Genomic DNA, 27,241 nt, shown 5'->3' with positions numbered 1-27,241 from the left:
TGATAATGTACCTGTACATTTGGTCTGTGTGAAAGAATAACAAGAGGCCACTTAAAAAAAGTCACATTTTGAGGCTTGGACACCATAAGGTGAGTACAATAATTTAATTCATTAAAGTAAACAAAGAAGGATTTGAAAACAAATGATTGTATCATCATTTTTTCTTTAGTCTTAAAGAAGTTGTTCAAAACACATTTAATACTTTACAAAGATTACACTCACATTTGAATTCATTTCAGTTGTAAATTACACATTTGGGCAAAGTTTAAGTGATTCATGATTCTCTACATAATACATGTAAAACTGAACTTTTTCCTATTTAAAACTTGACTCTGTAGTTACATTGTGTACTAAGACTGACGGAAAATTAAAAGTTGCGATTTTCTAGGCCGATATGACTAGGAACTATACTCTCATTCTGGCGTAATAATCAAGGACTTTGCTGCCATAACATTGCTATCTGGCATGAAGGTTATGCAAAAACAGGATATACGTCATGAATATTATATATGTGTATGTGTTTACCTGTGGGTGTGTGGAAGAACATATTTAACATTCTAACATAAATAAACATGCCTTACTAAGGTGTGTTACTCTGAGATAGATTAAAAGGACTAGATTATGTGTGTGTACATTTTGTGTAAAAGAAAAACAAAAGGCCACAAAATGTCACACTGAGGCTTGGACACCATGGGTGAGTACATACATTAAATTCATTAAAATGAACAAAGAAGGGCTTTTTTCTTTAAACTTTCTGTCTCTTAAAACCCACAACAACATAAAATAACCTTTCTGTTTCGTTTTTGTGTCAGTCAAACATATGGAGAGATACTGAACGATGCTCACTCCAAATTTGACACCCAGGGCCCTATCTTGCACACAGCGCAATTGACTTTGTCAGTGACGCATGTATCATTCGTATTTTAGACCGGCGCACAGCGGGTTTTTCCCTCCACAAACGCCCGTCGGCAAACTAGGGAATAAACTTGCGCTCCCTGGGCGGTTCAGCGCAAAAAAGGAGGGGTGTTCTGGCGCAAACCATCCCTGATGCTATTTTCCAGTTTCAAAAAACAATTGCGCCACTGACCAAAAAAAACTAGTCTAAAGTCAGTGGCGCATTGCGCGTGGTTCATTATGCTATTTTAAGGGCGCATGCTTGACCATAATGTATAGCGTGCACAACGCGCGCACACACTTTTCTTATCTAATCTACACAGATGCAACAGTTATTTTTGCAAATCATAAATTGTTACAATAAAAAATATTAACACATGAGATAAGGGAAATCATTGTAGTGAGCATTGTGGTGATAGTTTTTATTTATTGTGTGGCGGCGTTAAACAATTCTCATGCAAATAACGATTAAAATATTTTCATAATTTTGTTGTGTGGCTGTATTACGTTTCTTTTATGTAAATAATAATTAAAATGTTTTCATAAGAAACCTTAATGTATGTGAACTTGATTTGTAAGTGTACTTTGGGGTTGGACTGCTTGCGTCCAATCTCAAAGCCCCCAAACCGCCTTCAACACTTTCAGCGGTGAGGGTGGACGCAGCGATGTCCTCTGCTGGCGTCAGGTTCTGTGTAGAGGCAGATCCACCTCCCGTTACACGGCATGCCCGATTTATTCTGGCAAGCTTGGGATTCCCCCGTCTCCTGACATCATTGTAGCGCTTGGCGCAACGTCCTGGGGATGCCAGCTGATGAGACAATTGTGGCTATTTCCTCCTACGCCTGTTTGACCAACGCTGATTTGGGCGGGTTTCTCCTATCCCCATACAAAACAACTTTTCTGTCTTTGACTGCTCTTACAAGAACGTCGGTCTCCTCGGCTGTGAACCGCTCCTGGCGTGCGCCTGGTAAATCCGTCATAATAATAGCAACCCGCCATGGAACTTGCGCCCTTGCGTTTAAAGGGAATGTTGGATAGCGTTCTGATTGGTTTATTTGACGTTACGCCCAAACCACACCTATGAATAATGAACCTACTTCAGACCACCCCTTATTGATTTGCGCCTGGCGCAATAGTTATTTCTCCCGCCGGGAAAATAGCAACAGCTTCCAAGATCCGCCCACAAAGTCACTTGCGCTTTGCGCTTCACACTTGCGTTTCAGATCGTTAAAATAGGGCCCCCAGTGTTTTTGTGTTTATATTGTGTATGTACAGTAAAAGTTATGTTTTAGAGACAAAAAAGTATCAATTATGCAGTCAAATTATCGACTTCCTCATTAATACCCTTTTCCGCTTTAAAAATCATTCAAATGCATCAAATACTTTTACAAACACTACACTCACAATCACATATATGGGCAAAATCTATGTGATTTTAATGAAGTGCAGAACCCAAAAAATCTTGATTCTCCATATAATAAATATCAGAAATAATCTTAAAATGTTGTTGTCAATGTTATGTGTGTTTTAAAGAACCACAGATGATGGAAGAAGAATCAGTCACTGAATCTGAATCTTCGAGTTCAGAGAGCAGTTCAGGATCTGACTGGAGCGAGAATGAAAGAAAGAAAAGACAACAAGGGAGAAAATCGAAAATGACAAAACGAAAATGTAAGGAGAAAAAGCAGACGGGAACAGTGATCTTTAAGAATAATGGAGAGTAGTTGCCTGAAGAAGTTAAATTAGTAAAATTTCAAAACCATGTCAACAGTACATTTGAAGCATTCAGTAAAATACAACTAGAACTGTTATATGATTGACATGTAGTCCTGTTCGTGTCTGACACATGATCTTTGTTTTAGATTCTAGACAGTCATTAAAGAAACGGATGGAAAAAAAATCTCATCTTCCGGTTACATGTGGGGATAAAGGGGGTTACCTGTATTTGCAGAAGTTTTCTAACGGTAGGTGGAATTTTAATGTGTTTCTACTTAAAAGGAAATGAGGGAAGTATTGTATCAGTAATGGCAACAAAACTGAACATGACCACAATAAAACTTGTTTTTAGATAAGAAATGCATTTTGAGTGAAGGTCGGTGGTTTAATCCCAGTAAATTTGAAAAGTTTGGAGGGAAGGAGAAGAGCAAAAAGTGGAAGAACAGCATCTATTACCGCGATGTTCCACTCCAGAAACTCATAGAGGTTAACGTATCATTTTATTACACTTACAACACAAAGAATTGCATGCTTAAAGTAAAACACCACTGTTTTTTAATAGTTTACTATGTTCTTACCTCAACTTAAACAAATTAATCCATACCTATCTTTTTTCAATGTGTGCACTTAATCTTTGTACAGCCTGTTGTGAATGTGTGTGTTAGCATTTAGCCTAGCCCCATTCATTCATTAGGATCCAAACAGGGATGAATTTAGAATTCACCAAACACTTCCATGTTTTCCCTATTTAAAGACTGTTACATGAGTAGTTACACGAGTAAGTATGGTGGCACAAAATAAAATGTGGTGATTTTTTAAGGGAATAAGTGAATCCCTTCACTTCGGAAGTTTGAGTGAGAGGAGTAGTGTTTGGTGGCTTCTAAATTCATCCCTGTTTGGATCCTAAGGAATGAATGGGGCTAGGCTAAATGCTAATGTCACAAGGTGACGATCTTTTCAGGGGCGGAACCAAAGTTAGGGAAGTTTGGTTCCGCCCGGATGGTTTCCACCCAGGCTACATAAACGACACACTCTCTCACTTCCTGGTTTCCAGGGAAACGAAATTAGGGCTTTACGAGCCACAGGTGAAACACATTATGAAGCGGATGATGATTGGAGGCTGGGGGTTGATGAGACCCATAAATAGCTCTACAGGAACACAAGTAAAGCAGCGATGGACACGAGAAGGAATTGACACGGGGGAAAGCTCCTTTGCCAAAGGCAGAAACAAAGACACGCACCTTTTGAAGAGCCCGTAGGCTCTGTTGATCCGGGCTGCGCTACGAGCGCGCGGAAAGAGGACAGGAGCCACGAGAGGTGAAAGAAAGGCCAGTCGTGGATCTTTTTAAAGGAGCACCCCCAAGGGGACCTTTTGGGTGTGTGTAAGCACTGTGTTGTGCCCGCTGGTACGCTGTGTTGTGGCTGTTTAACTCTCTCTCTCGCACAGGCTGGAACAATAAATTGTGAGGACATTGCGAACCTTAAAGGTTATGAGGAGAATGAACATATGACGGATTGAGACGAAGTGAAAGTGGATATTTAAAACGACAACGCTGTGAGTACCAGAGCAAGCTGAAAGTGATTGTTGTATTGACCTGGTTTATGCTAACTCCCTTCAGGAGAAGGAGGACGGCCCTACCCCTCATAGAGCGTGGTGGGTGAGCTGAGGAAATATTTACTGAAGCAGACACAACAACGAACATCACTAGCTGGGCCGCATGTTTCCATCGCCAAGCCTGAACGAAGCGGAGTGAGAGAAGACGGGCGTCCTTTTTGTACACTTGAAGTGGTGGGTGAGTCTTTGTGCTGTGGATACATTTATTTTTGACGTGGTGCTGTCTATTGCTGTGGGTTGCTGTGTTTGGCTGGGTGTGTTTTGTCAGATTTACCCCCGCCTTCACACACTTCGCCAAGGGAAGATAAAGAGGCTGCTGGCGTAGCTAGTACAGTACAGCATACGTTGTGAGCGTGCTTCGGGCTTCCAGAAATAATACGGTGCCCAGAAACGAGTCTTTCCCCTGCCTAGCCACTGGGTGGATGTGAAGAGCGGTGGCGGAGAGCTGAGGAAGCAGCAGAGGTGTGAGTATGATTTGGGGCTATTCTTGTTGATGCTTTCCAGTGCATAAACGTTGTTATTGCAGAGAGAGAGGTGACGTAATCCCTTCGTCCCGTGGCCTCTACAAGGGGGCGCCCCTGTCCAGAATTCGAACACCTGACGGCAACGAGGAAAGGGCAGCGCTCGGCCCGGTGAGACGCTGGGATTTTCCGCCCCTCTGCTACCATCTACTGGTCGTGAGGGTTCGCCCCCGACGCTACCTAGGAATTACTTACCCCAGCACACATCGCGCCGATTGCTGTGAGCCCGCCACTGTGCTTTTGTTTCCAAGTCGATACCTGTGGAGAGAAGAGGAGAGAGAGTGATTACTCTGAGGAGAAACAGAGTGAAACCTGTACTTACGGTACACTGAGTCCAGCTGAGAGGTGAGAGCCATCGTAAAGCAAATTAACTGTGCTTTGTGTCCAAGTCGATACCTGTGGAGAGAAGAGGAGAGAGAGTGATTATTCTGAGGAGAAACAGAGTGAGACCTGTACTTACGGTACGCTGAGTCCAGCTGAGAGGTGAGAGCCATCGTGAAGCAAACTAACTGTGCTTTGTGTCCAAGACGATGCCTGTGGAAAGGGAAGGAAGAGAGCGAGTGGACGACCTGAGAAAGGAACTGCGTGAACCCCTGCCAGAGAGAGATAACGAGAGCCTGAAGAGGCCGTTATTTTAAGTTCCCCTCCCTCTCTCCCCTATTTATTTTATTTTAAGTAAATTAAATAAAGTGTATTTTAATATTATGCATACTGTGTGTGTCTGATCATTGGGGTGGCTTTGGGAATCTCCTCGAGGTGGAGAAAGGGGCTTGACCTTATTTACATCTGGGTCCACCCCTACCTGTGACACTAACACATTCGCGACGCGCTGTACAAAGATTAAGTACACGCATTGAAAAAATAGGTATGTATTAATTTGCCTAATTTGAGGTTAGAACATAGTAAAATAGTGAAAACGGTGATGTTTTCCTCAACAGAGCACATCATTATATAAAATAAAAGTTTATTCAGTGAAATCTGTAACACTTTGCAATAAGGTTGTAATGATTTATTTTTATTATCTATTTTTTATTGATTGTATAAGATTGAAAGTAAAACAAGAACAGAAAGGTGACCCTTTGTTTACTTTAGTTAAATAACAGAAAATGCTCACTAAAACTCATCTGACATTTTCTTTTTTTGTAGGATGAATGTATTTCATGTCCAGTCTTGAAGAAAAGAAGAAATCAGCATGAAGAGGTCTGGCTTTTTCTAATTAGCACGCACGCATGCACACGTGCACACAAACACACATGTTGGCATATGTGGTTTACAGGGACAATTCAATAGACGTAATACATTTTATACTGTATGTGGCAAGACAGAATGGATAATGCGACTACGCCATCCTGGCTTTTCGCCAGAGATAATAACATGTTAGTTTACAAAGAAATGGCAGAAGTCATTTTATTAAAATAAAAGAGTATCTGGTCCAAGAACAAAATCAACAGACTCACACAATGAAAAAACTTAAAGGTGACATAGAATGATTGAACGGGGTATTTATCCTTGTTCTGTGATGTGACATGTAGACAAAACATTTTTTTGTTTGGGTCTGTAATGCCTTAGAAGCTTCCTAAAAACCTCTCTCAGAAAGATCTATTAGGGTGGGGGATTTTAAACAAGTGGTTTTTACACCTATTTGCCTCCCCCTACTGGCTCAACTTGCATTCTCATTACTGATTGGCTGACTTTGCTGCCACTCAAAAAATGTAGCCAATTATTTTAAAGTGGAAGGGCAGTGAGATGCCTGTGATGTCATAAGCATCAGTTTTTCAGATTGGGCGTTTTCTGGCTGACATTTCTAAAAGAGGAATTTCTATGAGACTGAGATGTTTAGCACTTTTTGTATGTTCGTGAATGCGGGTAGACTACCATTATTCAACAAAGACAAGGTAAAAATGGTTTTTCATTCTCTGTCCCCTTTAATTAATGTAGAAGAATGTAATATTGGTGACCTACATCAGACACCTTTAATGCAGGTGTAACGATAGACAGTAAAGGGCACAACTAGGCCTCTACAGAATGGCACAATTTCGTTACACCTGTGGGGAAACACGTGCACACACCACTGACACAGCAAAGCACTCGTGAAGCAACATCACCACCACCCTCAAAATCCACCCCGCCTTTGGCACTCAGCTCTTGTAACAAAACAAATAAGATGGTATGTTACACTTAAAATTGTCACAAAGTCACTGGTAGGATCACAAGCACAATGTGGTGTACAACCAAGCAACACATAGCAAGTACAGGCTCCTCTAACTCTTAAATATGCAATTTTACCTACAAGCAAACAAAATAATACAAAAACAACAGTAACAGAAAAGGAGGGATAATAATCCCTTCTTCTGTAAACAAAAACAACTCAAAATACAATGATAAAATTCTCCCAATATATTTATAGATAAACAAAATTATTCACAAGCCCGCAAAACTCAAATGTAACAATGGTTCCCTCCCTGATGTAGGAAACGAGCTGTTGTGTCGATGATGACAGTATGGGGTGTGCTCTTGAGAGCCAATCTGGTCTGATTTGTGTAAAACGGCAATGAAATTTCAATGAAGTTGCGCAAATGGTATTTGCATACCAGTCTCCGCCCACGCTTGCGTGTATAAAACGGAGACTGCAAACGCCATTCACTGCTCATGTCTGAGGAGCTTGATGCGGCTCACAGATGAGTGGGACAACTTGTTGCATGGAGGACACAACTTCTCGTTCCCTCCATCAGGGAACCGTGGTTACCTAACCAAGACGTTCCCTTTCTGTCTTCCACTCAACGCTGTGTCGATAACACAGTATGGGTTGCCTATGTGAAATGCCACAACTCTGTCCCATGTCTTCACGTCCATAAAGCACGCATAGGCAGGTACAACGAGCCGTACTGGTAAATGGCATCACGACCTTCCAGTAAAGTGCAAGGGGGTCCTCATCCAAGAATGAGGAGCAGACCCCTGACCAGACCCTGACCCCTCACCAGTGGGCATTTTAAGAAGATTGCATCAACTTAGCTGCAGGGTACTGAAGTATACTGGGAATAAGTAGAGCAGATGGTGCTAAGGCCTTACAATGGTTTTTCATGAAGATCATAAAATCGTGCGAATGTATCAGGCGTTGCCCAAACTGCAGCTCTACAGATGTCTGCAAGAGTGGCACCTTGTGCCAGTGTCCAAGAGGAAGCAACACCTATAGTGAAGTGTCCTCACTCCAAATAGACACGGCAGCTTTTGAGATCAGTAAAGTGAAGGGCAGGGTCAATGAGAGCAGGAAGTTCCTGCAACATCTCTAAGGCCATGTTTACATTAGACCATTTGGGTTTTAAAACGGCATTTTAAAATGAAAACGATCCTCGTTTATACTGGCATTTTAAAAAGAATCTTCATCCACACTATGCACCACCATAAACGCATGAAACATGACCAATCACATAACTGGCCATGCGCATAAAAGTGTAAAATAACTTATTACTCTAATAATAGCTTACCTTTGCGCGTTTACGCAGCCTAGGGGTGTGCGATATTGACAAAAAGTCATACATGGGTCCTTTGCTGGCAACTATAACAGACACTATTTTTGAACCTATAAAAATGTGTTTGGGAAAGTCTTATACTGTTCTATCTCCCCCCTACAACATATTAATATGATTAATAGGTTAATTTTGATTTTATAACGAAACAGAAAGGTCTTTATGATTTAAAAAGAAAGCATTCAAGTGAACAGTACTAAACAGTAGCGAACTTGAAGCAAAAATAAATTTTAGCAAATGCAAACTTCAATCAAACATAGTAAGAGGTGAAGTATTAATTTAGCCTACCAGAAATGCTTATTGCATTAATTTTTAAAAGTGTGCGAGGTCCGTGCACGTCCTCCTCTAGCAACACAGAAATAGCTATGCTCAAGCGCCTAAACGAGCATTATTTTAATGACGTTGAGTTTATTGTTTTTATTAATTTATATTCACAAAACTTATCAACAAAACATCGATTAAAATTAAGAGACATATTATCTGAAACGAAATTCATTTTAAAGTAGCAAACAAAACTTACATTAAACTGGAAAATAATGTCTGACCCATTACAATTCTCTCTTCATATTGGCCTTTGCAACGCCTATATGGTGTTTAAAATTACAGTCTATCTTTCGTAAGCTAACTAAATTTAAACAAAACATTAACACTTATACTCTTCTAGCTCCCCCCTACAACATATTAATATGATTAATAAGTTTATTTTGATTTTATAACTAAACTGAAAGGTCTTTATGATTTAAAAAGAAAGCATTCAAGTGAACAGTACTGAACAGTAGCGAACTTGAAGCAAAAATAAATTTCAGCAAATTCAAACTTCAATCAAACATAGTAAGAGGTGAAGTATTGCTTTAGCCTTCCAGAAATGCTTATTACATTAATTTTTAAAAGTGTGCGAGGTCCGTGCACGTCCTCCGCTAGCAACACAGAAATAGCTATGCGCAAGTGCCTAAACGAGCATTATATATTAATGACGTTGAGTTTATTGTTTTTATTAATTTATATTCACAAAACTTATCAACAAAACATCGATTAAAATTAAGAGACATATTATCTGAAACGAAATTCATTTTAAAGTAGCAAACAAAACTTAAATTAAACTCAAAAATAATGTCTGACCCATTACAATTCTCCCTTCATATTGGCCTTTACAACGCCTATATGGCGTTTAAAATGACAGTCTATCTTTCGTAAGCTAACTAAATTTAAACAAAACATAAACGCATTAAACCCAACAATACTCAAACATTCATATAAAACAGACATTATCTATAAGGATACATGTGTAAACAATCCGATATAGCGTTTATAATAGCTGGTTGGTAGATGTTTACTATTTTTTGGCAAAACCTCCGTTGCAAACCAACATTTACATGAATAAAATAATTTTTACTTTGAAAATGATGCGCTGTGACGTTAACATCAGCTGTTCGTTTACATAAGACTCCGTCTACGTTCATTTACACTCAGAGCAATGTCTGAGTTCTCAAACTAAAACAGGGTCTTCAGCGTTTGCGAACGAATCCGTTTATGAGGGTCGAAAACGGTGATGTAGTGTAGATGAAAGGCGTAAACGTAGCAAAAGTAACGCGTTTTAAAGGATAAACGCATTAATGTAAACATAGCCTAAGTCTGACCTACCCTCCTGCATATGTTTAAACATCTTGGTCTAATTCAGGGTTCTCAATGGGTGGGGTCGGCCCGACAAACTCGACGAGACCTGGGGGGTTGGGCCAGGTTTGAGTCAAAAATATAAGCAAATTACTTGGGTCGGACCTCGGGCTTAATCTTTTCCGCTCAGTTAAAAAAAAACTTTGATTAATCATCGCTGCTGTTCACCATAAAGAAAGTCTGGCTGCTGCGCGCAACGTGCATCATGGAGAGGGGCGGAGGCAAACCTCACGCCAATGCATGCACGCCTTTAGCCTGGAGAAGAAGAGGGAGTTAGTGAAAAGTAAACTTGCCCAAGTTAATTCACCGTCGCTACTACAGGTAGGTTAAAGTTTATTGTTTCAGTTGTTTGTACGGTTAAAAGGCATGAACTTAAAGGTTGATTTGAATTCCCGTCTGCTGGTCATGAAAATACGTGTATGAGAAGAAAAAAAATGAGGGGGGTGGTGGCGTCGGGACACGGGACGGGTTCGGGCAGATAATTAATGTTGATGTGTCGGCAGGGGCGTTGCACAAGATCTTGGGCCCTATGCATAGGCAGTCCTGATGTGCCCCCATGCCCCACCCCCATAATATGTTCCAGACTTTTCAAGGGCCCTCTCTTGGGACAGGTAGCAATAAGAGGCCAGAAAATTTTAATGTGCATATAAGTAACAGCTTAAGGACTAATTTGCAACTTATTAGGTTAATTGGCAACATGATTGGGTATAAAAAAGCCTGTCAGAGTGGCAGTGTTTGTCAGAAGTCAAGATGGGCAGAGAATCACCAATTCCCCCAATGCTGCAGCGAAAAATAGTTTTCTGAGTTTCTCAGCGAAAGAGTTTGAATTTATCATCATCTACAGTGCATAATATCATTCAAAGGTTTAGAGAATCTGGAACAATCTCTGTGCGTAAGGGTCAAGGCTGGAAAACCATACTTGATGCCCGTGATCTTAGGGCTCTTAGGGTGTTTTCACATATACACTGTTTAGGTCGGCCCAAATGACGTGTCGCTCCGAGTACGGTGTGTTTGGGTCAGTGTGAACACAACAGCCGCACTCGGGTGCGCACTAAACAGCCGCTCCGAGACCGCTCTAAACAGGTGGTCTCGGAGCGGCTGTTGCCGAACTCTGGGGCGACCCACCTGTGGTGTGAACACTGCTGGACCTCGGGCCTAACCAAATACAGGAAGTTCTCCACATGTTTGAGCCACTGGGCTTTCGTTGTGACGTGAGCCGGGTGTTATATTGTGGGTTAACAACAAACAAGCCAATCCTGGTCCGTTGCATAGAGATTCGCTGTCTCCCTTACGTTTGAGCTGATTATTTAAAAAATGCATAGCTGTCCTCCACACACAAATAGTGACATTACGGGCTTTTAGCAAATGGCTCCGTGAGAAAGGCTTTAATAGAACAGCTACGCAATTTCGCGTTAAAGCAAAGAAACTTCGCAAAGACGTGCATCGTTTATCTCCACATCTTGATAGCTGCGCTCTCTCTGTCAAGCTGGTTGTCGTGGAAACGTGGGGGTGGTCATGAGACGGTAAGAGCTGTCAGAGACCAATGACAGCGCTGACCGTTGTCACATGGTGTACGGTGTGGCATTTCGAGTAAAGTAAAAAATATATATATGTGAACACGGACCGCACTAACTGAAAAATGATACAATGTATTTTGGTGCGCTCCGAGGTCGCACCACGGTGCGCACCAACATATGTGAAAACAACCTTAGACGGCACTGCATCACATACAGGAATGCTACTGTAAAGGAAATCACAACATGGGCTCAGGAATACTTCCAGAAAACATTGTCGGTGAACACAATCCACCTGTGCCTTTCGCCGTTGCCGGCTAAAACTCTATAGGTCAAAAAAGAAGCCATATCTAAACATGACCCAGAAGCGCAGGCATTTTCCCTGGGCAAGGCTTATTTAAAATGGACTTTGGCAAAGTGGAAAACTGTTCTGTGGTCAGACGAATCAAAATTTGAAGGTCTTTTTGGAAAAACTGGGACGCCATTTCATCCGGACTAAAGAGGACAATGACAACCCAAGTTGTTATTAGCGCTCAGTTCAGAAACCTGCATCTCTGATGGTATGGGGTTGCATGAGTGCGTGAAATCCAAAATGAGCAAATATTTGGCCTGACATTTCAAAATGTATCACTTTCAACATTTGATTTGTTATCTATATTCTATTGTGAATAAAATATAAGTTTATGAGATTTGTAAATTATTCCATTCCTTTTTTACTCACAATTTCTACAGTGACCCAACTTTTTCTGATTTGGGGTTGTGCATTTAAGCGGTTACCTTTGTGTCGTCTTTAGATAACAAATGAAAATGAATGTAGCATCGGGGGAAATTGGGTGTGAAGCCACTGGGTTTTCTTTCTGTCTGACTGCAGACTGCACACACATCAGTGCCATTTACATTCGGGTCCAGTTGGGTTAAAAAAAATGTGCCGCTCATTCGGGTCGGACTTGGGTATAATTTTCTCTGGTTTGTCATGGGTTGGGTTTTTCTTGAAAAAAAAAAGATTAAAACACATCGGCTTCGGGTAAAAAGTGATTCGGGTCATTTCGGGTTGGCCCTAACCCCAACCTTCACAAAAACCTGTTGGGTCTTGGATCTATGAAAAGGTCCCATTTAGGGGCGGTTTCCTGGACAGGGATTAGACTATTCCTAGATTAAAATAAATATAAAAGCTAAACTGAAATCAACTTGCACTGACATATCTTAAAATACATCAGTGCCCTTTGTTTTGCCTCAAAATGCACTCCGGTAATGTTTTTACTAAGGCATGTTTGTTAAAACTAGCTACAGTATATTTCCTAATTAAACTAAACCCTAGTCCTGGTTTAAGATAATCCATGTCCGCGCGCCAACCCCATTGTATGTTTTTTAAGACATTAGTATACAGGGACACTTCCCCGTAAACCACATATACCATCCCATACACACACTTTATTTTCTGAAAAATAAAGTAGTTATACTTTGTGTTTTCTGTCTTACAGAGTGAATCTCGTGAAAGCTCACCTGTCGCTGACAGACTCAGAAAAACAAAGGTAAAGCCCTGATATAATTTGGTGATGAGAGGTCCTCCCTAATGGTGCTTTTCCATTGCATAGTACCCCAGTGGTTTGGGTCGGGTCAGCTTACTTTTGGGGGCAAACGAGCTGAGCTGATACTAAAGCGTGATGTGAAATCACTGTAGATCACTGATTGATCTGAGAGAACTGTGACAAGCATCAGGCTAAACACATGTTTAGCTTTACCTTTGTGTGTGCGCTGTCTCAAGCAAACCTGTTACCATCTGTGCTTTGTTGTAAGTTCCCAAACTCCCTTTTAACGGTGAAAACTCAGCGGGGCGGTCAACTTACACCACGGGTCTTTGTACAAAAACTGTTATGTGATATAGAGCTAGTGTTAAACACGAAGTGCAAACTTTTATTTGTGGTGGTGGTCAATTTAGATTTTGTGGCGGACTGAGAAATAAATGAATGGATGGATGTATAGCATTCCAAAGAAGCTCTCACATGTAAAATATCACAGCAGTAGGCAGCGCAAATATAAGACACGTCTATAACCCCTCCCTATCTGAAGTGGAACTAAACTCGATGGAAAAGCTAACCAAGCCAAAGTGAAGTGAGCTGATACGACCTGACCCGTGGGGTACTATCATAGGCGGATTGGCCATCTGGCAATACCGGTGTGCCTCGGACACGGGTCGGGACTCGGGTATAATAGTAGCGGTATTAGGTTTTGGGTAATTTGCAATTAAAAAAATAAATAAAATCACCCCTCCTTTGTTTGCCAAGAGTGTTGCTGGTGGTAGGTCATTTTCGTTGAAACACACATGTCAATAAATTTTAAATGTACATTTAAGCGGTTACCTTGGTGTCGTCTTTAGATAACAAATTAAAATAAATGTAGCAGCGGGCGAAATTGGGTGTGAAGCCACTGAGTTTTCTTTCTGTCCAAATGCAGACTGCACACACATCAATGCCATTTACATTCGGGTCCAGTTGGGTTAAAAAATGTGCCACTCGTTCGAGTCGGATTTGGGTATAATTTTCTCGGGTTTGTCTTGGGTTGTGTTTTTTTTGAAAACATATCGGCTTCGGGTAAAAAGTGATTCAGATCATTTCGGGTTGCCCCTAACCCCAACCATCACAAAAACCTGTCGGCAGGTCTTTAATATATGAAAAGGTCCCATTTGGGGGCGGTTTCCTGGACAGGGATTAGACTATTCCTAGATTAAAATAAATGTAAAAGCTGTCCAAACTGAAAACAACTTGCACTGACATCTACATCAGTTTGTTTTGCCTCAAAATGCACACAAGTAATGTATTTACTAAGGCATGTTTGTTAAAACTAGTTAAATTTCCTAATTTAACTAAGACTTAGTCCTGGCTAAAGGTAACCCATGTCCGCAAAACCACCCTATTGTTTTTTTATGCCATTAGTATACAGGGACACTTCCCCATAAACCACATATACCATCCCATATACACACTTTATTTTCTGAATAAAGTAGTTATACTTTTTTTTGTCTCACAGAGTGAATCTCGTGAAAGCTCACCTGTCGCTGGCAGACTCAGAAAAACAAAGGTAAAGCCCTGATATAATTTGGTGATGAGAGGTCCTTGCTAATGGTGCTTTTCCATTGCATAGTACCCCAGTGGTTTGGGTCGGGTCAGCTTACTTTTGGGGGCAAGCGAGCTGAGCTGATACTAAAACGTGATGTGAAAACACTGTAGATCACTGATTGAACTGTGACGAGCATCATGCTAAACACATGTTTTTAATTTAATTTAATTTAATTTAATTTAATTTAATTTAATTTAATTTAATTTAATTTAATTTAATTTAATTTAATTTAATTTAATTTAATTTAATTTAATTTAATTTAATTTAATTTAATTTAATTTAATTTAACATGTTACAAACTGCATAGAGAAGAGCAAAAGGTTACATCAGACCGTAGTGTTGTAGTACTCGAGACTGGTCTTGGTCTTGTCTCGAAATCGATTGCATTTTTGCTCGGTCTCATCTTGGTCTCAGACGAAGAGGACTCTGAATTTTATTTCAAGATCGGTCAAAACCACAGCTGATGGCATATCATGAAATTATTTTCTCAGTCTCTGCCTGTCTTGGTCTTGGTCATGACTTGGTCTTGTCTTGGAATCGACCGCATTTCTACTCGGTCTCGACGAAGAGGACTCTGAATTTTATTTCAAGACCAGTCAAGACCACGACTGATGACATATCTGTGACTGATGCCACAGAAAAGAATAAGAAAAAGAAGACAATGCCAGGGGAGTTGGCTCAGGATGAGGCGGAAAGAGATGCCGAAATGGCCTACAAGACTAGGGTACACTATCTCATCATGGATACAGTCATTACAAGCATCATTCAACGTTTTCTGACACATGGTACACTGTTTGCAGACCTTGCTTATCTTAACCCTGAAAGATTTTCAAATCCCTGCTGAAAAAACCAGCATACCAGCAAGACCAGCATATGTTGTGTTTTGGTGCTGGTTTGCTAGTGAACACCAGCTAAACCAGCATCAAACCAGCATCAGCACCAGCATTAGAACCAGCTAAACCAGCACCAAACCAGCATTAGCACCAGCTAAACCAGCATTAGCACCAGCATCCCATGCTGGTCATACCAGCATATGTTGTGTTTTGGTGCTGGTATACTGTGACCACCAGCAAAACCAGCATAGACCAGCATAATTCCCATGCTGGTTTGATGCTGGTTTTTTCAGCAGGGATATCCGAGATAATGGATTGCCCAAGTCATCACTCACAGAACTAAGCACATGCTTACTAAGATTTTACAACTGGTCCACTGGGGTCACTTTACAGAGTGAGCTGACTAGTCTTGCTGGTTAATAGGAGAGACTAAAAAAGGCTGCATTGGAGGAGTACCCAACTAGGATTGTGAAAGAGATACCTACAGATGGAAATGATGAAGAACATGTAGCGATAATTAAAAAAAGTTGTTTAACATTTAAGAATTGTGTAGTGTGTTGTTATCAACTGTTAAGCCGATACAACTTGTTATCAGATGCTTACCATGTTATAAGCCTCAGATACAAGTTCCTACTCACCCTGTAGCTGTCACCCAGGTAGCTTCCAAGGACACTTAATCCATAAAACGAGACACGAGATTGGGTTCACGAGAAAGAGACAAGATTTTTACACTTTTTAAGAAATCCTCAATGATAAAATAAATAAATGGAAAACTAAAATCACATAACAATTATTTTGCTAAATGATGATAAAGTTATTTGATTTTTTTGGTAATAAAAACAGACCCAAGGGAGCAATAACATTTAAAATCACATAATAATGACGATGCAATTATAATTGAAAACAAGTCATCAAAACAAGTAAACATTACAGTAATATGTAGGTAAACTTTATAATAAAATCAGCATTATGTATTATAACAAATGCCTACAGGGGGCACTTAAGGACTTGCTTCTGTTAGTTTCACTTTAGAATCTAAAGTTTAGATGCTTATCTTTAGCCAAACAATGTTTAAATGCATTTAAATCTTTAATATTTGTCAAATTATTTACAATAGAAATGACACAGAGACTGTTTTTCTTGAGCAAGAACATGCAGACATTAAATCATGTAATTGAACTCCGTGAGACACTTTACATCTGACACTGATCAACAGACATCACAACGCGTTCCCTATGGATGGATTTCAGTCATGTGACCTTTTACGTCATGCCGCCATCTTGAGGACCTACAGAGTACCAGTAGGTTATTGACAGGCATTGGCTACCTTGCTATGATTTACGGATTTCTTATCTTTTACTGTCTATGATTCTTACGGATACAGGAAAGGGCTACGAAAGACAACATGTCGCATCTTGACTGTCATGAAAATAAACGCTACTTTAAAAAAATATATCTTGGTTAGGGTGTGATGCCTTCTCGATCCCTGATGCAGTCTTCCAGCCGCTGTCCACTGCTACCGAACTACCACTATTTTACAACATAAGAAGGCGCGACACAACATGAAACTTTGCTCGAAGTATCACCTGGATCTCTTCACATGAACGCGAGCATTGAGAACATTGTTTGTGTACACGGAGTTTACTAAATATAAAGGTTTTGTACAACTGACTTTTGCTGTTATGGTGTCCGCTCGTCATCTCTGCCAGACGTAAATAATCGATTTCCGAATGTGAATGAATGAATCTCATATGAGGCTCCTTTTTCAACTAGAAGGTGAATATTGTTTTTCACTTGCGACAAAACAATGAATTATCCGTGCATTTTTATGGAACTATGCTTTAGGAGATATCAATCTTTACTTTCCTCCCTCCTTACGTCGCAATTGGAGATCGATACATCTTGACTGGGAAGAAGGTGGCGAGCGGACGCCAAATCATCCAAAGTCAGTTGTTCAAAACCTTCTTTTTAGTTAACTCTGTGTTCACAAACCATGTTCTCAATGCTCGAGTTCACGTGTAGAGACACAGGCGATACTTCGAGAAAAATATCATGTTGTGTCGAGCCTTCTTAGTGTTGTTAAAATAGCGATTTTGATGCTCACAGCATATTGAAGGCATAGCTTCTAGTTCTTTTGCGACCACTTCAGGTCCTCAAAATGGTGGAAGACAAGTGAGTGACGTCAGCTGATATCCATGTATAGAGAGACATTTTAGAGATTTAACTGTAATGCACAACACTGACATAACTGCATCTTATTTTCACAGGCTAGGAGAAAGCTGTTTCCCTCTGACTCTGGTCAGTATAATTATAATAATTCATAACCAAAATACCAGATGATAATGTTTAGCTTAATGTAATCATATATTGTACAAATATTTCAGTATTAAGAAAAATGTGTATTTATTAGATTAAAAATAACAGTTATTCAGAATAAGTAGTTTATGTTCTCTATATGATTGTGTATTTGTTGTAGAATCAGAATACAGTGTTCACAATGAGAACAATCACAACGACAACAGTAACGAGGATATCATTTACGTTACCGAGTTTAAAGATCCAACCCTACCGGTTACTTCCAGCTCACTCACTGGCCATGTACACAAAAACCGCTTTGGTAAAGGTGTGTTTTTTACTAATGTTTGCCACATTTCTAACTGAATAATTTCTTTACATTTTCTTAAGCACTGTTCTAAGAAAGTAAAAATAACAAAAGTGAACTGCATGTTCTGCCAAAGAGCTTCTATGTTCAGATGTTCACATTTTAACGCTTTCATCAGAGAACTTAATTGTCACGACTGGGAAACAGGAAGTAGGACGCATACGCAGAGTTCACAATAAATAGATAACATTTAATAATAAATAAGAAACAAAACACGAGGAGTAAAACAACATGCAGGTAAGTAAGTAAACCAGGAACATCCAACACAGGAACAGACAGGGAAGTAATGACAATGATCCGGCACATACAACAGGCAGGGGTATATATATACACAAACAGACTAACGATACACAGGTGTGATGAGGCAAGTAATTAATTAACAAGAGTCCAGGTGACGACAATCAGAACAGAAACAAGACATGACACGGATCAACCGTGACATTAATCTCCTGATAACACAACTTCAAAAGAGTTCCAGAGAAACCTGAGATCTTCTGTAAGAGGCTGTTTACACTTGGCATTAACATGGGTTTATATATATATATATATACATGGGTTATATATATATATATATATATATATATATATATATATATATATATATATATATATATATATATATATATATATATATATATATATATATTATTACCTTTGAGCTAAATCTGGGATTACCTTAGTGTTTCGATCAGAGGTTTGATAGAGCTTTAAATAACATTTCCCTTTCTCCCGCTAAATCGCTACACTTACAAACCTTTTTATTGTGGTCTTATCCTACTCAACATTATAGTTTATAGCTATGTGGATCATACTTCATCTTGTTAGTTGCTGACAACTTAAACTGCAAATTCAACATAACAGGAACATATTCTGGTAGCTTTCATGGAGCTGATATATAAATTAGAATTGAAATCCACCAGAATTGATTTACTTTATAAAAAAAATTGTTTCATGTAAAATATGTATGTTAAAAGACCTTATAAAGCCACTTGGGATTAAGTTTATTATTAGATAATAACCAAAACAGCAACACCAAACAAAATGGATAATGCATAGGTAATGTTGTTGCACAGTTTTTAAGGAAATTGCTGAAAGGATGAAACATAGTAAGTAAATTACAGAACTGTGAAATAACAAGTCACGAATGATTTTTCAATGTCTTTTAATAATTATTTGCTCTCCAGACCAAAAGTTAATTCCCTCTGACATGGAAAAGGTAAAGGCCACAGAAACGAAACAAGGTACCCTTTTACACAATTGTTTTAATTAAAAGTTTGAGCTTGTCTTTTTTATAAGTGACATTGACCACATTTAAAGCTTTATCTCTCCAAACAGCCCTCATCAGTGGCCCAACTTCTATTCCAAAGATCCCTCAACCTGACACTGCACCACAAGTACCTCCACAAGGTCCCCTGTGAAACAGCCGTCACCAACACCATCACCCAGTCAGTGTAATACAACTACCACCAGGCCCCCGGTTCCACCTAACCCCAGTGTCAGTGCCCCAGTGTCTGCCACTCTCCAAACAAGTGAAGACATCCAAAGGTCATCTACCTCCATCCAGTCAGACAGCCATGAATCCCAACAAGGTACTGCATCCAAGATTGTAAGGAAAATAAGTGTCAATGATGTGATTAAATGCTATTCAGATTTTTTTATGATGTTTATTTTTTATTCCATCTCTTTCCTCAGAAATAGAGTTATTTGGCTCGGGGATTGGAACTGCACCACCCAGCATATTTTTGGAAGAGACATCCTCTCAAAACAAAACTACTACATCTCAAGACCAACAACCCCCTCCTCCTCAGGACCTGCCGGCTGAGGATAAGCAGCCTGGAACCTCAGCAACCAATCTTAACAACAGGCAGAGGAGGCAAACACAATCCTCTCAGTTTTTGGAGGCGCATGAAGCACATGCAGTAAAAAGGACTGCTGTGCTCAAGACCATGGTAAGGCCTGGGTTGAGGAGATGGCAACTGAAGGCAAAGCATAGGCGATCCTTTGAAAGAAAGATCTGGACCAGCATGGGAACAATTGTGAAAGAGCTAAAAAAAATAAGTAAACATCAAGAGCAAATTGTACAAAACCAACCTCAATAATATTTTTCAAAAATAAACTTTGCATTTTGACTTTCTAAAATGTCTACTGCCTATACAAATGTATTCCTTCACATATTCCCTGTCGTTGGAATTTTTCCCATGTAACACAATTTTAAAGGACAAAAACAAATGTTAGAAAATATACAGTACACTCTGGGGCTATTGTGGGGATTTCTGCCTGGATTTGGCCTACCCAAATTCAAAAGCTTCCCATTCCCACATGCAGAGGTTTACATACAAAAGTTTGGTGTCATTTTACAGGCAACTCTTTGAAATTACATTAAAAAAAGTTGAAAGTGCTAAACATGGTTCAATGTGTTGTCAGTCCTCTAATAAACACAAACATAAAAAGGTGCTGTATTTGAAAGTGTATAACTCTGGCCCTGAGTGCTCTAGAAACCTGAAATACAAACCAATTTTAGAGAAAACTCCTGTTGTTTTATGTTGTGAATCTCATGTCATGTCTGTGTTGTGAGAAGCACTTACATTATACAGTACAGTATACAGCGAATCAGACGTTAATCATCACTCTCGTCACCTGTCACATCTCACCCCTCCTCTTCTGGAGTCAGAAGAATCTGAGGTCTCTTCGTGCCATTCACATCCCAGGCTTGCTCAACACAGCGGCAGATTAAAACCTCAGACTTGGGGCCTCATTTATAAAGCGTGCGTACGCACAGATTTGATCGTAAAGTTTGCGTACGCAAAAATCCACGGCAAAGTCCATATTTATAAAAATTGTCTTTGACGTGGAAAAGTGCTTAGCGCCACGTCAGGGTCTGAGCAGACGTACGCACTTTTGCTTGTCTGATTGCTGCAGGTTTTTGGAAATATAAGGCAATCTTGCTGCTCGAAATTTGTCTTAAACATTGAGAAGCGCTCTTTTATATGTCTGTGACATTAATAAGGCATCGTTTAAAGGCGGAGATCTGAAACTGCTCGGCTGCGCCAGGTTCAAGTTCATTTGTAATTTATGGATTTGAAAGAGGTACGCGCGTTTTCTGCACGTACGTTCGGTTTATGAATCACACGTACGCATTTTTGTTAAATGATCGCAAGATCAAATGTAGGATGGTTTTTACGCAGCATTTTATAAATGAGGCCCCAGCTCTTTGTCTTTTACGGTGGTCAGCAGAAAGGGAAAGCTGTCACCAAGCAGAGGATGTCCCATTGGATTGTGGATACGATAGCCCTTGCATACCAAAAGCAAGACATTCCATGCCCATTTAATTTATGTGCTCACACACTACAAGAAGTGTTGCATCATCTTGGATCTTCTACAGTACAAGTGACAGTCCAAGGGATGCTGGAATTGTTATCGAGGCCTTAAAAGTGGGCATGCTTTATCCTCCTTGAATTGGACTGGATCTATGCATTGAATCTCCAGTATCCCAGGCATCTAAAGTATATCTTTTGAGGTGTTTCAGAAACTTTTCTTGGAGCTGGATTCTTCAAAGTTTATAAACAGATTACAGTACCTCAAGTCTAAACTGCTGTCTTAAAATAAGAGGTTTTGAGTGTCAATTAATGTAGCAGAACACAAACATGAAACCTTTTGTAGTTAGAAAGGTGGAGGGTTTTCTTTAAAGACTGTAAAGTACTTTTTGAAGTTTACAAATACAGAGTTAAAAATGAGATGCTTTCCTGCTCTTTTGACTGTAATAAAATAAGGATTGATTAATCTTTGTCATTTTAAAACTACAAACCACATAGTTCAACCACATACTGTAACATGCAGAATGAAAGTACATGAAGCACCTAAAGGGATAATCTTTGTCATAATTTACTCCCTCTTGTGTTGTTGTAAACCTGTATGAGTTTCATTATTTTCTCAAACCGAAATGAATATATTTTGACAAATTGAGTTCCTAGTATTTGCTTTTTCTACTATGGAAGTTAATGGGGACAGTCAACTGTGTGCTTACCATCATTTATCTAAATGTCTCCTTGTGTGTTCAACAGAATAAAGAAACTTTACAACAACAGATTTACAACAACATGAGGGGCAGGTAAATGATGATATAATTTGAATTTTTCATTGCCCCAATCTGATCACTCTTGGTGATGTCTGTGCCCTAAACTATGTTATAATGAACTATTTCTCATCCAGAGATGAAGGATCAGATGATGAAGAAGTTGAGAGAAGTTAGGAAGTTAGGAGGAGTCCTATGAAAGTAGGCTTATAATCATGCTCATACTGGGGCAAGGTGCACTTTCCTTGCTATTCTAAATGTTAACTTCAAGCTTTGGTAAACTAGTCATGCTATCTAAACATGCAAGGGGTGTTTAAAAGTTCAGAGACTATGCCCATGATAAACAACGTAAAACTTCACTACTTAGTAATTAGTAATTGTAATTTTGCAGCTGGTTGCCAGTAACTTACTGTAGAAGGTAAAGACTGAAAATGTTTCATGTTCATTTAACTTTAAACAAACTGTTGCACCCTCTGCTGGTCTCACTAACACCTCTACCAGCAGCAACCTAGTTGTCCCAGGAGATCTCCCATTTAAGTACTCACAAGGCTTAGCCCTACTTACCTTTGTGGGCAACCAGTCTTGGACTACAGGGTGATATGGCTGCTGGCTGTATACTGTAATACTATATAGGTGTGGGTGTTTATATTACAGCTTACAGTATCAAATCATTGTCATACATTTTTACCACACCTAAATAGGTAAATTAATTTATTATGTATTATACAACAGATGGTGCTGTTTTCGACACACTCGAAGTTTTAAATATTTTCCTGGAACAGTCAGTGGACAGCACCAGTTGCTTCACAAAGCTCCATTTTCCCAACCTTTGCCACAACACAATGGAATTGAGTGACAACACAACAGAATTAAGCGACGACACAACGAAATTAAGCCACAACACAAAGGAAATGCTCCGGACAGCTAGGGTGCAAGAAAATACGGCACGCCGTGTTTCATGCTTGGGGGGGCGCCGCCAAATTTGGAGGGTCTGCTAGTATTATTGTTTTGATAGGTGCATGTCTAATCTTTTATATGCGTAAATCAGTTAAATCTTGATTGAGAGGAAGAAATATAAAGTGTTTTGTATAGGGACAAATGGAATGTCAACTGCAAACAAATTAAAACATAGAAGGATGACACGGGTATTTTATAGGCCAAACGGAAAGGAGGTGGTTCCCTCACACAAAAGCCCATTCATTTTTTCTCATAGACTTTTAGATTATTGAACGATGAACACAACTTTTATGATTATTGCATTTTATGAAAAGTGTAAATGCATTTACTAGAAATATAAAAAGCTAAATATTCACTTCAAAATTCATAAAAGTTGTGTTTTATTTCATTTTTTTTTTCATCATTTGCAATGTTTCTAGTTGCATATTTAGTAATTGTGCAACTGTTGTTGTGTGGTATGTCTTGTCCAAAGAAGTGGATTTTTGTCAAGTGAGTGCTTTTGCCAAAAAGCTTGTCATGCAGTAATTTAAAATTGAGGAGTCAATAAATAAATATGCTAAAATGAAAAAAAATAATTCTAAAGTGCGTTTGACATGTTTTCTTGTAAATAAGCATTTTTTCTTATCAGACTTGGATTATGGATTCTGCCAACAAACCGGTATTTCTGAAAGGCCTGCAGGGCAGAATGAACCGGATATTTTAAAAAGTATTCAATGAACCTATAATGCATGCAGAAAGCATTTGTTAAAAATTATTATCTAATTTTTGACAAAGCGTTTAGCGTATTTTGCATCTGAGCTCCTCATATATAACATTACTAAACCAAAAGTTGCATTATAAGTTGCTTCGTGTAAACACACTGAGCCATATTGGGAGTATAGTTATAAATACAGACAAAACATTTTATGAGAATTGTGGCGTGAGCGATAATGTTTTTGGGCACTTTGTAGCTGGTCAGACTAGAAGACCAGCCTGGCAAAGCTGGTCAAGCTGGTACAAAGTGGCCAAAACCCCATTAAAACCGCATGCTTTAAACAAGCTTTCTAAACACTGCTTTTGGGACTTGTAAAATGTGTGTTTATTCACAAGCATTTTTTTTCAAAAGCAAGAACTGTCCTTTGATGTAAGACGGGTTATGTATTTTAGTGACATAGTAGGAAGGCAGATCTACTGAGGGGCGTGGTTTATCTGAGAAGAATAAAAGGAATAGATAATGTGTGTGTGTACATATGGTGTAAAAGAATAACAAGAGGCCACTTAAAAAAGTCACATTGAGGCTCGGACACCATAAGGTGTTAGGTGAGTACAATAATTTAATTCATTTTACTGAACAAAGAAGAATTTGAAAGCAAATGTTTGTATCATATTTGTTTCTTTAGACTTGCTGTCATGCAATACAAAAAAAACCAGGAAGTCACTTTCAGTTTCGTTTCTGTGTAAGTCAAACAGTATGTGAGGGAGATACTGAACAATGCTCTCTGCACACGCAATATTTTCAGTCATTCAAAACACATTAAATGCTTTACAAAGACTACACTCACATTTGAATTCATTTTGGTTGTAAATCACATAGTTGAGCAAAGTTTAAGTGATTCATGATTCAAGTTCAAGTTGCTTTATTTTATACCCTTAGGTAAATTAGGTTTCAGTGGCAAGTTCACAGTTCCTCACACATATAACAGACAATAAAAAACACTAAAGCAACACTAAAAGAACATAATAATAACATTCTCTACATAATACATGTAAAACTGAACTTAAAGCTCACGTAACACACGCTGTTTCTGCATTTCTGATATTAATCTGGAGTACCTATGGAGTAGTATGACATCCTTTATATCTCTGAAGAGTCTTTAGTTTAATCAGATTTATAAAAGAAAGATTAGCTTTACCGAATCTTTCCGATAACGTACGAAAAAATGAAGAAGGAGGAGTTATAACACGGGAGGAGCGAGTACGAGTCATGCAACACTATACAACACTGTTTTAACTTATGATTCACTACATGTTCGTGTCATTTATATAATATACACGCGCCTATTTCCAACATAAGACAGAAGTCTTACTTACCACGTGTAACTCGTCATGACCCGGTTCTGAAAATCCACCGCATCAAACACACAAGCAAAACTCCGCTGCTAATCCGGATAATAAACTATATCCATTGTTTCCATAAGGCTGGATGTCTTCTCCTTACATCCAAAAACACACTTCTTGTTGTGCCATTGTTGACTTTTGAAATTAAACAAAGCTGAGTGGCGTGATAAGCTGTTAGCAAGCTCTAGCGTCTCCCGCTGACTGACGGCTGGGCGGGGTTTTCCGGGGGAAGTTTTCCGGCGGAAGCCCATATAAAGAAGTGATACGTATCGAAAACCCCTGAAACGTCAGTTAGAACCGTAATCAAAAAAAATTAGCCGAAACTTGTACGAACCCTGGCGAAGTGCATTCGGCACAGAAATACTCTGAAACACGCCCAACTGCATTTTTGACACTTTGCCTACGTTTAGCATGAGGAAACAACTCTATAACTGTGTTAATAAGTCAGAATGCTTGAAATACCATTAAACCCCCCCCTTTAAAATGCTGTCAATGCTATGTTTGTTTTAAAGAACAACTGATGATGGAAGAAGAATCATCATTGAGTTCAGATAGCAGTTCAGAATCGGACTATAGTGAGAATGAAGGAAAGAAAGAACAACCGAGAAAACGGAAAATGACAACACAAAGATGTAAGGAGACAAAGCAGACGGGAACAGTAATCCTCGAGACAAGAGGAGTCAATAGTGTGCCTGAGGAATTGACATAAAATTACAAAACCAGTGGTTTGATGTAGCCTTTCAAAACGGTAATACTGTATGTTTGACCCTTATTCATATTCATGCCTGACACATGACCTTTGTTTTAGATTCTAGGCAGTCTTTAGAAAAACTTATAGAAGACAAATCTTCACTTCCTGTCACATGTGGGGATAAAGAAGGTTCCTTGTTTATTGAGAAATTTAATAACAGTAGGTGTATTTTTAATGTGTTTCTACTTAATAAGAAAAGTCATGCAGATTGAACTTCAGATGTGTTGTTTGTGTGTCTTCAGGTGAGAAATGCATCTTGAGCGAAGATCAGTGGTTTAAGCCCAGTGAATTTGAGAAGTTTGGAGGGAAGGAGAAAAGCAGAAAGTGGAAGACCAGCATCCTTTGCGATGGCATTCCACTCCAGAAACTCATAGAGGTGAATGTATCATTTTATTATTGTATTATAACTAGTTTATTATATAGCTTTTATTACATACATATAACATACACACAATCCAAACACACTTGACCCTGTGTGAAATATATAATAACTGGTTGGGCCACCCTTAGCTGCAACAACTGAAATCAAGCATTGTGATAACTTGCAATCAGTCTGTTACAGCGCTGTGGAGAAATTTTGGCCCACTCCTCTTACCAGAATTGTTGTAACTCAGCCACATTGGAGGGTTTTTGAACATGAACCACATTTTAAGGTCATGCCACAGCATCTCATTAGGATTGAGGTCAAGACTTTGACTAGGTTACTCCAAAATCTTCATTTTGTTTTTCTTCAGCCATTCAGAGGTGGACTTGCTGGTGTGTTTTGGATCATTGTCCAGCTGCAGAACCCAAGTTGCTTTAGCTTTAGGTCACGGACAGATGGCCGGACATTGTCCTTCAGGATCCATTTTTAAAGTCTTTCTGGTCCTGAAGCGGCAAAATAGTCCCAGACCTTCCCACTTACACCACCACCATATTTTAATGTTGGTTTGATGGCAAGCACGTTTTCACACAGGGCCATGTGGCTTTGGATTCTGTTTTCCCTTTATCAAAAAAAATCATTTACAAATTGCATATTGTGTTTTCTTGTGTTGTCTTTGATTAATATTTAAATGTCATTATCATGATCTAAAACATTAAAGTATGACACGTGCAAAAAAACAGAAAAATCAGGAAGGGGCCAACACTTTTTCACACCACTTAGAAAATATATGTAACATATAATAAACGCAGAAGATGTACATTAGAAGCTCATCTGACACATTCTGTCTTTGTTTTTTCTATATGTTTGCAGGATAAACTTATTTCATGCCCAGTCTTTAAGAAAAGAAGAATTAAACATGAAAAGGTTTGG

At 39.1% G+C, this 27,241-nt stretch overlaps 2 protein-coding genes across 7 annotated transcripts in view; both read left to right on the top strand.

The window, feature by feature from the left end:
• On the top strand, positions 1 to 22,088 carry LOC135733790 (uncharacterized). Of its 3 annotated transcripts, none has more exons than XM_073813869.1 (12): positions 1 to 89; positions 2,428 to 2,565; positions 2,757 to 2,858; positions 2,963 to 3,096; positions 5,893 to 5,946; positions 12,940 to 12,990; positions 14,486 to 14,536; positions 17,676 to 17,706; positions 17,885 to 18,031; positions 19,255 to 19,311; positions 19,388 to 19,659; positions 19,763 to 22,087. In XM_073813869.1, exons 2-11 carry the CDS (start codon positions 2,436 to 2,438, stop codon positions 19,486 to 19,488), a joined length of 858 nt encoding a protein of 285 aa, XP_073669970.1. In that variant the 5' UTR covers positions 1 to 89; positions 2,428 to 2,435; the 3' UTR covers positions 19,489 to 19,659; positions 19,763 to 22,087. The 3 variants fall into 3 exon arrangements, with proteins under 3 accessions (XP_073669970.1, XP_065108648.1, XP_073669971.1); XM_065252576.2 differs by having other exon boundaries at positions 19,406 to 19,659; positions 19,763 to 22,085; XM_073813870.1 differs by lacking the exon at positions 14,486 to 14,536 and having other exon boundaries at positions 19,763 to 22,088.
• A 2,186-nt stretch (positions 22,089 to 24,274) lies between these two features.
• The window catches only part of sp100.4 (SP110 nuclear antigen, tandem duplicate 4), a 93,668-nt gene continuing 90,701 nt past the window's right edge, over positions 24,275 to 27,241 (top strand). For 3 of the 4 annotated variants that reach the window (XM_065252827.2, XM_073813866.1, XM_065252824.2), the window contains exons 1-5: positions 24,275 to 24,398; positions 25,709 to 25,828; positions 26,005 to 26,106; positions 26,190 to 26,323; positions 27,182 to 27,235. In XM_065252827.2, the coding sequence (XP_065108899.1) occupies positions 25,717 to 25,828; positions 26,005 to 26,106; positions 26,190 to 26,323; positions 27,182 to 27,235 (402 nt within the window). In that variant the 5' untranslated portion in view covers positions 24,275 to 24,398; positions 25,709 to 25,716. Of the gene's footprint in view, positions 24,399 to 25,708; positions 25,829 to 26,004; positions 26,107 to 26,189; positions 26,324 to 27,181; positions 27,236 to 27,241 lie in introns of those variants that run through there. The other variant, XM_073813867.1, reaches the window with a different exon arrangement.

Source organism: Paramisgurnus dabryanus, chromosome 3 (assembly GCF_030506205.2).
Source record: "Paramisgurnus dabryanus chromosome 3, PD_genome_1.1, whole genome shotgun sequence".
Lineage (NCBI taxonomy): Eukaryota > Metazoa > Chordata > Actinopteri > Cypriniformes > Cobitidae > Paramisgurnus > Paramisgurnus dabryanus.
The sequence above is the reverse complement of the archived record's forward strand: the minus strand, read 5'-3'. Positions and strand labels throughout refer to the sequence as shown.